The 13,992-nt window shown below is 35.0% G+C and overlaps 1 protein-coding gene across 1 annotated transcript; it reads right to left on the reverse strand.

Annotated features, from left to right (window-relative positions):
• Window positions 1-9,599: 9,599 nt before the first annotated feature.
• Window positions 9,600-12,925, reverse strand: LOC131066050 (ricin B-like lectin R40C1). The gene is made up of 7 exons (XM_059214840.1): window positions 12,731-12,925; window positions 12,205-12,327; window positions 11,869-12,100; window positions 10,939-11,093; window positions 10,716-10,838; window positions 9,964-10,192; window positions 9,600-9,748 (listed from the first exon to the last, which is right to left on the reverse strand). Coding segments are annotated over exons 1-7 (1,059 nt in total). The 3' UTR covers window positions 9,600-9,746.
• Window positions 12,926-13,992: the final 1,067 nt, after the last annotated feature.

Genomic DNA, 13,992 nt, shown 5'->3' on the forward strand with positions numbered 1-13,992 from the left:
TCTTTGCCCTAGCCATGCACTTTCACACCCATCACTTTCCGACCATCGCCTCCCCTTTCTGACTAAGATGATGAGCTAATTCCAATTCCATGAACAAGGATTCTCCCATCACACTGATATTTATCCCATCACACTAATCTTTATCCCATCACACTACATTGAGCTTCCCCATGTAGCTAAGATTATATTGACTCAAGCACGTGAACAAAACACTTATCCACAACATGCTAATAAAATCTGAGCAGACATTATCCCATTTGTAAACATCGTACAATCGATTTGTCTTTTTCCATCCATCAATCTATCCATCATCATGCCCATTGGGATGCATCCTTCCCATGCGTCATAGCCTATCCAAATCTACATCCTACTCTTGGCAAGAGATGTTTGTTGGCCATGTGATTTGTTTACATGCTTGATCTTTTCGCTTTGATTTTTGTTTTGTGTCCCATGACCATACTTATTTGTGGTTGCCCTGATTATCCTATATCTTGGTATGTCTTGGTTGGTGTATACTAGAGCATTATTTTTGCAATATGGCATGTTTAATGGTTTCTCTTGGACAATCCAACAAGTCTTGCATATATTTCATCTTATTTATATGCAAACTTGCATGCATAGGGATAAATTATTGTTTGAGAGTCTAGTCCATGCATCGAATATTCATAACATCTTTATTTCTATAGTTAGTGGTGTAGATAATTCATTGCAACATCAAAACCTAGGAATGGTCCACACAATACACAACACTTAAAGCACTTCCCCCATCATTCCCTTCATATTCCTAAGACTCCAATTTATTCATCCACCCCCTCATCTTCTTCTATTGACCTATTTTATTGCACTATGGTTGGCACATCACAAAAAAATGCATATCCTCATTTGCATCATCACCTCATCCTACATGTTTACATTGCATTCATTCATTAGGTTGAATCCATTTAGATTACATTCATTCATTGTCTTGCATTTGTTTAGATTTCATGTGTTCATTAACTTTCATTTGTTTAGATTGCATTTTTTCATTAGGCTTCATTTGTTTATATTGAATTCATTCAATATGTTGCTTTTATTTCGCTTGTATTTCTTCATTTGGTTGCTTTCACTGTTTGTGCTCATTTCCATTACATGTCTTAGCTTGCATTCATTTCAATTCATTTAGTATTCATTGTTTTATTGGCCAAGTGCATTATTCATTTTCATTTTAGAATTCACATCAAATAATTTTAGGGTTTATTTCAACTCATACTTAGGTTCATTTTAGCGTTCATTGCCCATTTTAGGATTCATTTTCATCACTAGCACACATTAAGATTCATTTCATATACATCTATCATATATTACATTATTCATATGCATATCATTACAATAACAATCATGCAAGTACATCCCCATAACATCACATCTATATGTATCACCATTTATCATAATCATCCAATGTCACAATCACGTCACATCATACATCATAATAAAATCATCTTGCATCCATCATAATCGTCATCATATCATATATGCATCATCATACAACATGCATATATAATCCATCCTACATAAAATATGTGTTAGGTACATCTTTCATATGCACACATTTGTCAAGATCATAATAAAAGTATAACAACATCATGCATCCATGTAATCATGTAATGCATCATATAGGCATAAACATATACCCATCCATCCTGCATCACACACATGTTAGATGCATCACACTCATCATAATCACACTAGCTTAAGCATGACCAAAATCATCATCCATAAGTCAATCATATATAGTCCATCGACAACCATAATAAATGCCCATCATAATACAACACCAATAAATGAATCATCACAATAAATAATAGTCCTCTCATATATATCAAAAATAATGTTTTGTCAAATCATAGTACAATGAAATCATATCCCCAAAGAGTCATCCAAAAATGGTTGGGTCTTTGAACTATACCTTGCCCAATGCTCTCCTTGTCCACAGCTAGATCTACCCCTCCTAATGTAGGACCTAATGGTGGGGGCTATGGAGCTTGTATGCTAAGTGATCCTCCTAAATTTTTGTACCTCGTACCCTGGAACCATGTGGTCTTAGCAATAATAGGTGATCTCTGATCAATAATCACTACTTGTTCACACAATGAGTGAGGTATCATTCCACAAGAAGAGACATTGCTTTATAGCCTAGCCCCCCTTTCTAGCCCAGCACATATGGCATTTTCCCAAACATCGTCTATGCATGTGCCTCCCATCCCTGCAGATATTGACCATCTACATAGATATGGCTCTCTAGGCGAAGACACAGCTAGAGGGTACATATGTCGAACAAGAAATCAACGTTGATGCCCTGCTAACTTTTCCAACTTGTACCCTAGCATTAAATGCACATTTATTGTGCCTATCTACTAAAACACTGAGATGGGATAAGGTACTCACTAGATCTCCATGCTCGGTCGACCGCTGGTAGAGTCAGATGTGCACTCCTCTCTGCATATGGTGTGCCAGGATCAACATTGAGCTCTATTCTCTCTGTCACTTGTCTACTAGGTGTGTAAAAATGACCCTTCCATGGTCTCCGTATGCCCTTCTTTCACCCTTCTAATGCCCATTTTTCACTCCATTTTTCTTCTTCCCTACTTTCTTCCTCTCCTCTTTTTCTCTCTTCTCTTCTCTTTTCTTCTGTTTTCAAAAATTTTGTCGCAAAATTTAAATTTTCAATTAAATTCTTGAGGGGACATCCCTTTCCTGCATCCCACCTACAATTCTTTATTTTTCATGTTGGGGCATCCTTTTCTTCTTTTACCCATCTATAATTTATTGCCACCATGTAAAAGGGGCAAAATGTAGATGTTTAAAATTAATTAATATTTAATTAATTTATCCATTCTTGCATAATTAATTGTATTAATTATGTTAGTCCTTATTCTTCTTAAATTTAATTTAATTTAATTTAATTAATTTTATTCCTAGCCATAATTAATTATATAAATTCCCCATTCTTTTAAAAATTCATTTAATCATTGACCTTAGCCACCCCTTCAATATTTCTTCTAATCACAATTAGTTAATTAATGTACAATTAATTAACTAATATCATGATTCCTACAAACCCTCAATTTAATCTCATTCATTAAGCCTAATCTTCATTATCATTTCCTCTAGTTTTAAATTCCCCTCATTCTCTCTCTTCATGTCACATCCTCCTATCTTTCCCACTTGCTCCCTTAATCCTTCGTCATCTCACCTAATCACTCCCACTAATCACTTTCACATTCCTAATCCCCATGATTAGTAATGAGTCAAATACATATCATAAATAGCTTTCCCATCTTACCTTCCAACCTTAAATGCCACCCACTTTTGTCTATCCAAAGAATTTTGAATTCCTTTATTCTTCCCATGCTCCCCCTTCCCAATGAATTTTTAATTGCTTAATATTTTTATTCTCCCCATACTTCTTTTCCCAAGGAATTTTTAATTCCTTTTCTCCTTCCCAAAGAGTTTTCAATTCCTTGTTCCTCTTATTAGTGTACTTGGGTTCTCTTCCCCATGTCCTTGAGGTGTGTAGAGAAAATAAATGCCTTTATGTCAAAATCTCTTGGATCTCTCACTTATCCTCTCTCAAGCCACCTCATCCTTTTTCAATCTTAGTCTTCCATTCTTCTTCAAACTCAACCATCAATTTTGATCCCCTCAAGTATATAAATTGGAGTCTCTTCCCTTCACAAATCCTCCACTTCCATCACATTGTCATGCCATCGATGTGAGTCCAAATTCCTTCCATTGCATACACATAAATGCTCAAATTTGGCCTCAATCCATCTTCATAATCCATCACTTTTGATCTTGTCATCCACATTGTTGTGTAGCTTTGGAGACTATCTCTAATCTCACATCTACTCATCAAGGAGAAAATCAAGTGGAGCATGGGTGCATTCCACTTCTAGCTCAATTAGAGGAGTTTGAGAAGGTATAAGCTCAGTTGGTTTAGTTGCTTTCATTGTTTTATGAATTTTGCATGCTCAATTAACATTATATGTTTTTCACACTTTCAATATGTTGGGACAATAAATAATTATAATTATAATGAATGTGCCAATGGTGATGATGATTATTGCGATGTTTACAAGAATAAGTTGGCTTGATAATATTTAAGTGATGAGGTCAATGGTAAATGATAATGACTTAATTGGAGGGAAAGGTGCCTTAAGATAGAAATTAGAAAACATTATGAATAAACCATATTTTTTTGTTGGGGGTGATTAGAGGATGGGTGGTTCATATAGAAAAAGGGTTGTGTACTCTTTCTAATTTGTAGATGTTTTTACAGAAGGGGCAAACACATTAATTTACTCACATGTTTGATGTTGAAATTGCAAGATAGTAATTAATCCCAAGACCACTTCTAAATAAAAATTACAAATGAACTACCTCACACCTAAACCTATTTAGGGTATGTGCATTGAAATGGGGGACCAAAAAGGGTTCTTAAATGGTCACTTTTTTCTTAAATAAAAAAGATTGATCTTGGATGATAAATTGAAGACCCCTACTTTCTAAATTACTATTTACTTTTGAAAATGGAGGAGATTAATGGGTTCAAAAAGGGGGGCGACACAAAGTGGTCTTATTTCTATTAAAAAAACGTAACATAGGGTTTGATGTGAACCCCCTAAAATTAATTTTTTTTTTAGTATTTCAAAAATCACTTTATTAAAAAATTAGCTAATACCATGTAGTTTATGCTTGATTTTTTTTCTAACTTTTAAATAAATAAGTTATTTTTTACTAATTCTGAAATTGACTACTACTTGAGAAACCAAAAATGAGCATGCAAAGACCTAAATTTTATGGAAACTAATTGAAAATGATTTTTTTTACTGCACGGTATAGAATAGAGTCTAGTTTCTAAAAATGTAATTTACTTTAAATATTAAAGAATGCATAAAAAATGAAGCCAAATATACCATATGTCAATTTGTGACAAACAAAAGTGGAGACACTAACAAAAGAAATTAAAGATTATATAACCTAAATATACTCAAAGAAAAAAATATGAAAGAGCTTAATGCTAGTGTGTTATTTTTTAAATTTGCATTGAATGAAATGCAAAATTGATGGACAATACACTCATCATTGTGTCATGTAAATTTTTTTATCAAAAACACATCTTTGGTCATTAAAATGTCAATCCAACCATTTGAGTTGGATGCCCAAGGTTTGGAAATTCCAAAAGTAAGAAATAACATCAGATTACTAGAATGAAAAATTGAAAATGTGAAGAAAAACCACTTTCTCATTCCATTCCTCCTCCTCTCTCTTTCTCTCAATGGACCTTTATCTCTCTCTAGACATGGGGTTTACAGTTGAGGATATAGGATTTAGGGTTGAGGGTTGAGAGTATATTATTTAGGGTTAATGGTTGAGAGTATTGCATTTAGGGTTGATGGTATAGGGATTAGGGTTGAGGTTTGAGAGCATAGGATTTAGGGTTTTGGGTTAAGAGTATAGAGTTTGGAGTTGAGGGTATAGGGTTGAGGGTTGAGGGTTGAGGGCATAGGGTTTATGGTTGAGGGTATATGGTTTAGGGTTGAGGGTATAGGGTTTAGGGCTGAGTGTTAAGGGTTTAGGGTTGAGAGTATATGGTTTAGGGTTTAGGGTTGATGGTATAGGGTTTAGGATTGAGACTATATGGTTTGTGGTTGAGGGTATATGGTTTAAGACCTACAAAATTGAGGAAAAGGGGTTTAGGGCCTAAGGTTCATGGTAGAGGGTTTAACCTTTAGTGTTTAAGTGCAAAGTAACTAAAGGTAGATATGGTTTAGGGTTTAAGGCCTGGGATTGAGGGCATAATGTTTAAGGTTTTTGGCCTATGATTGAGGGTATAGGGTTTAGGGCTTAGGATTAAGGGTTTACAACTGATGATGAAAGGTTAAGCTTTGAGGGTTTAACATTTAGGGTGTAGGGTGATGATTTATGGTTTATAATTAATGATGCAGGGTTGAGTGTTGAAGGCTTAGGGTTCACAAAATTGTTGATGGAGGGTTGACCATTAAGGGTTTAAGTTTTTTGGTTGATGATGGAGGGTCGAGTATTGATGGTTGAGTATTGAGGGTTTAAGGATTAAATTGAAATTTTTATATTTTAGTGTTATATATAGCTAATGTCAAGTTTTATGGTAAACTGTATAGGTTTTAAGGTTTAGTGTTTAGGATATATGGTTGATGATGTAAATTTTAGTATTATGAATCTAGGGATTAAATTAGTTGTTTTAGGGTTTAGTGCTAAATTACTAATGTCATGTTTTAGGGTTTAGGGTTTAGGGACTATGTTTTAGGGTTTATTGTTGATAAGGGATGCTTAAGTATTGAGGGTTTAGAGATAAAATACAACTTTTTAGGTTTTAATATTATCCCTAATAGGTAGCATCTATTTGAAGGGTTAGAGTTGGTTGTTACTAATCATGATATTGGTGGTGGTGTCCAAACATTATGGTGATCCTAAAAGTACAAAAACACTATTATACCTTTAGTTAGATGATATTCATACCTAGAAAAGCATACCTAGATTAAAAAATGCTCTAACAAGTATTAGAGGTAACTAACTATGTAATTACATTTACATGCCACTTTGACATGCTTACAATAAAAAGCACATAAAACTTAAATGATTATAAACAAATTACCAAGGCTTTATTCATCAGGCTATGTCAAGATTGTTGATTTTGATCAAAACATGTTAATGCTTTCTTTAGAAACTTAATGTAGTTCTTTCAAATTTGAATATATATAATTATAGATGATCTAAACTAGTTGAACAAAAATAGTCTTCCTTCTAAAATTTTCTCCAATCTGATGAGAAGGAATATCAAATTTGTTGTGAATTTTGGATGCAATTTTTTTTTATTTGAGGACATTGTTTTACACTGCCAAAAACTAACAATCCATGTAAAGTGCAAGGTAAACTTTCTCCTCTATGTGGATATGCTATCCTAATCATTGGATTACAAGAACCCATAGAGGAATAAAATATAACTTTCTTCTTTCTATTATGTTTAGATTGCATTTCACTTGAATATGACCTCTAAGAATGCATGACAAATTTGTCCCATATAATTTATTAGTTGGCATTTTTGAAAGTGTTGTTATATGAAAGATATAGAAAAAGTTCACAATTTAATCTAATAAATTTTCCTTAAGGATCTTAGAAACAACAAAAGATGAATGAAAATGTTCATAAAATGATAAATAAGTAATTCATAATGGATTAAATTAGCCAACTTCAAGTAGGATTATTTTAGATGCACCATAAGTTGGAAAATTTTGTATGTGATGAGTTGTGATGAATCTAAGATTGCGTCATTAAAGTAATGTGGTGATCTTGGTACTTAAATTTAAATCAATTTTTTTAATTGTGCATAGATAATCCTAACAATGTGAAACATTCTATTAATAAGATATTTTTACACACCTAACTATAGTATGATTTGTTTTTTATTAAAAAAGTAGCATGAACTAGGGCACTGACCCTTAACAAAGAGACCTTAATCCCTCTACAATTAGCGATAACTATTGCTAATTGTTTTTGAAACAAAGCAACGTTAAGAAGGGTGCTGACCCTTTACAAAGCCAAAGGCTATCAAATTTTAAAGACCAAGCAGGGGTGCAAACCCCAAAAGGACAAAGTCAGACCGACCTAACCAACCTGTCAAACCATCAACACCTAATCCAAATCAAGAGGGGGGAGAAAACCTCGAATCTTGAGAAAGGAGGGCTTGGGAAAGGTGGTTAGATTTTCCTTTCCGCCTACGACAAACAACCATCCAGGCAACACTAACAGTAGGAACTTTCGAAGAAGAAACAAGCGGGGAATACCCTGCAGAGTCACTGCCAGATTGCTATTGTAGAGCGGCAACAGGCTGTTGTAGCAGAGCATCAGCAAGAGAAGAGACGCCAGGAGAAGAGTGAAAGTGAGAAGCAGGAGCAACAATAGGAGGATCCACGGGGGTGGAAGGGGTCGCAACAACAGTAACATCAACTAAGGCTTCAACACCAGTAAGGGGCAACTCATCTTGAGATGAATCAACCGAAACAGAATCTGAAGCATTAATCGTCAAGTGGTCATCCATAGAATCCTTCCACCAAGTAGTAGCACCTTTACGGCGAGAGATAGAATAGTCAGAAGCAAGGAGACTCATTGAGAAACACCTTCGACAGCAAAACGGGAGGCCCTCATAATCCAACAGTTGAGTCCAAGGCATGTCCCCGACTATAAGAACCACATCCCTGGGGAGGGCCAACGATATGTCAACATCAATTAATAGGCAAGCAAAGGTAGAATGACCCATGGAGAACATGGCATCATCAACCTTCAAGAAGCTGCCAATGGAGTTACCGATGGCCTCAAAATAAAAAGGTTTCCAGAAATGGAGGGGGAGATTGGGGAGGCGGACCCAAACCGGACGAATAGAGAGAGATTTCGTAAGGGGGTTGAAGGAAGGAGTCCGGGGCTTAAGGGAGAGGGAGTGATCCTCCCAAGACCATAGCTTACCCAAAATCAAATCACGATCATGAGTAGAGGCAAAGGAAGCAACAAAAAACCCCTTAGCACAAGGGAAAAGCTTAATGCCATAAGAAATATGGGGCTTCCAGGAATCACTCACCCAGCGATGAAGGTTCAGGAGGGAAGGCCAAAACCCAGTAAATTTGCAGACCAGAGCACTGCGTTGATAGAATTCCACATTCTCCATAACCTCACGACCACAGACCACAACAGGAGAGGTATTGGCACAAGGAAGAGGATGAACCTCCCTAGAAGGCTGGGCAACAGATTTAGCCACATAGGCAAAGCTACGCTTCCCAGCAAAGGGTCTAGGCATAGTAGTCTCACCCGCAGGAAGGTCGTCACTAGCACCAGCAGCAATCGCCAAGGTATCCAAGTCCAGAACTGGGTCAGAGACACCAAGTTTGGGAGGAACAAAACCACCAACAAGGATCTTGGCATCCAAACCCCCAACATTAGTACCCAACATGATTTGTTAATATGATCTCTTATAATAATATGTGGGTTGACCTTAGTTGCTTTTATCATTGTAATCCACAAAAAAATTTATCCTCTTTCAATATAATAAGATTAATCTATTGTATACTAGCTTTCTAGATATTTAGTGCATATATAGATTTATTGTAATGATTTCCATCTTCCTAATGATTATTGAAAATTACATAAACTTTTTATCATCTTCCATTTAACTCAATATTTGATTAGAGGAAGAAAATTATCTAATATCAATAAAATTTTAGTATCAACATATCTATTAAATTTATAAATCTAATTAATAATTATTTTTATAATAATTTTTCATTATCAAAATTTTAAATACTATTATTATTCCAAAATACTATTGATCAAATATAACGTTTTTCTTATAAATTAAATTGTAAAAATTTAGTATTTCTTTATATTATTATTATTCCAAAATATTATTGATCAAATATAACACTTTTCTGATAAATTATATTTATTTTATTTTATATTTGAAATGGTTTCAACCTTATAAGTAGAACAAATGCTAAATACAAAGTACCTCCAACAGGTCTCTTATTATTTTAGATCTCACACATTACATCCTATGTCAAAAAAAAACTACATGCAAAATATATTCTTCCAAAGCTAATTAGACTATACCACAAAATGCAGTTCTAAACTGCTGCAGTTTCTCTTTTATTTTAGATTTGCCAAACCAAAATCATCCCCGTCTCTGCACACATTATATAATACATTGAAAATAAATTAGCCCAAATGTATTAATCAAAGCAAGACCTACAAGTACTAAAAGTATCAAATTCAAACAGAAATATTTTGTTGTTATAGGTTATCTAGCAGTAGAAAAAGAGACACCCAGATTTCATTTTGAGCCATTGAAATTGTTAATCAAGGAAAAAAAAACCATCTAAAAGAGGTTGAGTTACTTACAAAGAGGCTGCAGCTTCCATTTCTGATTGCTTTGCTTCTTCCAGCTGAAGAGAATGAGCTCATTTCCATGATGGATTCCACCAGTTTCACCATTAGCTCCTTTGGCATCCATATTGAGTTGTATGTTATTTGCAGGCCTGAGGGTCTGGTACCCATGCCCAACATCTTCACTTTGGGTCCAGAGAACTGATTCATCCAACTTGTTGGGGTTGTAATCTGCCAAGTATATCTGCTCAATGCCATTCACAGAAGATCAGGACACAATTCTCAAATTTCCAATAGAGCTACCATAGTTCTTATCTCAATTTGATTTTTAAGGAGGTGAAGCTCACTGATCAAATGATAATCCACGTTTTTAAGTGTATATAGAAATCCTTCAACAGGAAAGGGTTAAGAGATAGTCAAGTTTGCCAAAAGCCAAGGGAGCCAAGTAATCCCAAAATTGATTTTGCCAACTGGGGAAACCAATTGAAAAAGAATAAGAAATGACCTGAGTCTAAAGAGTTAGCATATCTATTTTGGATATAGAGTTTCAATTAAAAAATAATATGCTTACTTCTTTTTAAGTTTATTTATTCTGATGATAGATCATAGAATATGATTCAAAATATTGATGAAAATTCAATCACACAATTAAATCCAGTAACAATCAAGACACTTCCCAATTGAATTTGTACAAGATAGTGGGCTCACGGACAGTCAATATGATCTTATGCCTGAAAATGCAACTACAAGAAGATAAATGGTCTTACCTGGTCCCATTCTTTATTTCCATGTTTTAGAGCCTGCTTTGTAGCCTTATTCACCAATGCAAAGGCAGGGAATCCAACATCATCCTTCACCCTAAGACCCCACGAATCCACTTTGATCCATTGCTACCAAAAGAAATAAACATTGATGTTAAAAAGAAGCCACATTTAAGTAAATTAATGGTAAATTCCTTGAAAGGATTTTAAGATTACAAATGGAAGTTACCTGATGAGGATCATAAGCGGTTCCTAGAGCAAGCACAGGAAGTTGGCCCTGGGCAGCCATGAAAAAGTCTGGATTGGCTTCGCAATAAATCCTAACCGTAGGACCCCAAGGTTCCTCCTCAGAACGATGCCCAGACCCTCCATGAGATGAGCTCACTTATCACATTTCAAAAAACATAATTTAAGACCAATTCTCAGAAAATCTCATACAATTCAATGAGAACATAGAACATTTCGAGAAATAGATAAAACCCTCTGGGATTTTGTGATCTCTTCTTGATGAGACCTCTTGAGCCAATGGAGACATCATAGAACATATAGAGATATAGATCAAATCCTCTGAGATTATGTGATGACCTCTCCTTGATCAGATCACTTGATCCAATGGAGACACCATTAAATTACGGAGATTAAACGAGAATAGTGATTTAATCAATATTAAAGAAAATATATATTTAAGAAGATTAGAGACAAAATTCTAATCTTGCTCCTCGGATAAGCTCTCTGCTTTTAGACCAAGACTGGATAGATCACTTTAATGTAGAAGGTTCAACTAACGTTGATTTTGGTGTCTCCATTACTAGACCATGGTGAGCCCAGAACTTTACAGAAACGATCAAACTAAAAGAGGTTTAGCCCATTTGGGTTTTTGGAAAAAGGGTATACATTATGACACCATTGAAATTCTAGAACTTAACAGAGTCATCAAATTTTCAAACAATGAAGACTCTATTAATATGGGTTTGGATAACTATAAATTTTGTATCAATCAAAAGTAAAGAGGAACACAACATTAACAGAGGCTAAATCAAAATCGGTGATCAGTACACTAACACGGCTGAATCAAAATCGGTTTTCAGTAAGATCGCCATTATTAGATCACTGTACTATGCAAAGTCAAACATCACAGCTATAAATCATAGGAACTTACAGATGGGACTGATCTTCCATTTCTGATTCTCCTTCTTGTTCCATTTGAACAGAGCAATCGCTGCCCCTTCGTGAATTCCACGATGATGTTTATCATCTTCAAACATGGCTTCCAGATTTATGAGAATGTTGTTCACAGGCCTGATGCACTGATACCCCCTGCCCACATCAGCACCCTGGGTAAACAGAACAGCCTCATTCAAATCATCGAGGTGATATGGGCCCAAGGTAACCTACACAATCCAAGCATACAAGTAATTTCAATCCCAGAGTACTAAACCCTCTGATAATTCCTCAAAACACCATGTTAAAACAGAAGGGTGTAAGAAATCATAACCCTTTCACTCTCTGAACGTCCATGCCTTAGAGCCTGGCCTGTAGCCCTGTTTACCAAGGCAAATGCAGGATATCCTGCTTCATCCTTGGCCCTCACACTCCATGAAGTGTCCATAATCCATTGCTGTAAAATCCAACCATCATACCCAATTAATCAGCCACCTTGAAAATAACAGATACCCACTTACACTGGTGCAAAACTCTACCATCATAACCATCATAACCAATCAATAAGTAAATTTCCTAGATCGCCCACATTGATACTCATCGTAGAATCTAAATGCTTAAAAAACTGTCTGCATAAATGTTTCTGATCAATCATCCTTATTTCCTTATCCTGAATAGAAAACATGAAGTGAGATGATCTTTAGATCTTAATCCTGACGATGATGAAACACCTAGTGTGATCTGACAAATTGATGCAAACAAAACAGACTGTTTTCTTTCCTAAGCTTTTAAACTCACAGTCTTATTGTCATGGACTGTGAAAACCTCCTGTACATAACATAAGTGCTATTAGAGCCAACCTGATTGGGGTCAGACTCATTAGCAGCTGTCATGACAACATGACCATTAAAGTTGGCCAGATGGTAATCAGGATTGGCTTCACAGTAGATCCTCACAGTCTCCCCTTGTACAGAGACTGGAGGATTGGGAGCACCACTTTGAGGAGCTGGAGCTGGCTGTTGCTGATCATGGTGGTTGTGGCGGCGTCCAAACATTATGGTGATCCTACAAAGACCAAAACATTACACCTTCTGTCAAATGATATACAAAATCTGACTTTAAACCCATGAAAGCAATGGATTCCAATATGAATCATTAGTTTTTATTCATAAAAAATGTCAAATCACCATCCTAACAAAATTTTACAGTGATAAACATGATGAAAACAACACCAAATAGCATTCATAAACTATACCTGAACAGAGATTCAAAAGAACTATGTATTCAGTAACTGTTAAATAATCACAAACAGGAATTTGTACTTAGTGATTATAAAACAGAACAGGTGATTGTTGTATATCATTCAGAGTAGGTGGGTTGACATATATAGACAAACTAAAGAGATATTGAAGTTCAGGCCTGCAACCAGAATTTAAAATATCTCTAAAGGATCGAGTTTTTCCTGTTCTACGTATAATTTTTACATATAATATGTGAAGATTTGCCGCATGCCAAATCTGAGGGTCCAACTTTTCTATGACGAAGATATTATCTGCATGGAGGTATTACCCATATCATAGGTATTATCCACATATGATCAAAACAACATAAGGACAATTACAATGCAAAGGAACTCACGAAGAATATTAATAAAATCTAAAGAGTGCATAAGGTTACTAACAATCCAAGGGAGTTCTAGATTGATCTTTGGTTAGTAAATTAATGGTAATTCATATATTATTTTTCATATTATAGGTGTGAAAATTTTAATTATTAGTCACTACATTTTTTATGTGCATAGATGCATTAATTGATTATAGTATAGAAGGAAAGTTATAATACACTATAAACAAGCTATTATGGTAGTGGTGAAATTTGCATAATAATGGATGTCAATTCTTATTTAGGTTTGTATTCATTTTGAGAGAAATTTTTAATACAATTACATATGATTGACAAATGATAAAATTTTGTGCGAAGTTGGGCTCATTTCTTTAACATTCACACATCTCCATGTATAAACCTATGCTTGCAAATTTTCCCATACTATCTACATCTATGACATCCTCCGCATGTAGATATGCATTCCCTACATAGATAATACTAAGTCCTTATCTTGGGT

This window comes from Cryptomeria japonica, chromosome 11, assembly GCF_030272615.1.
Source record: "Cryptomeria japonica chromosome 11, Sugi_1.0, whole genome shotgun sequence".
Classification (NCBI taxonomy): domain Eukaryota; kingdom Viridiplantae; phylum Streptophyta; class Pinopsida; order Cupressales; family Cupressaceae; genus Cryptomeria; species Cryptomeria japonica.

Bases quoted from the DNA above. Each gene is read 5' to 3' on its own strand.
- LOC131066050 (XM_059214840.1), bottom strand. From the start codon at position 12,925: ATGTTTGGACGCCGCCACAACCACCATGATCAGCAACAGCCAGCTCCA. The intron at 12,101-12,204 runs GTTATGATTTCT...TGGATTGTGTAG, and splicing joins GACGTTCAGAGAGTGAAAGG to GTTACCTTGGGCCCATATCA. The intron at 10,193-10,715 runs GTAAGACCATTT...GGCATTGAGCAG, and splicing joins GAAATAAAGAATGGGACCAG to ATATACTTGGCAGATTACAA.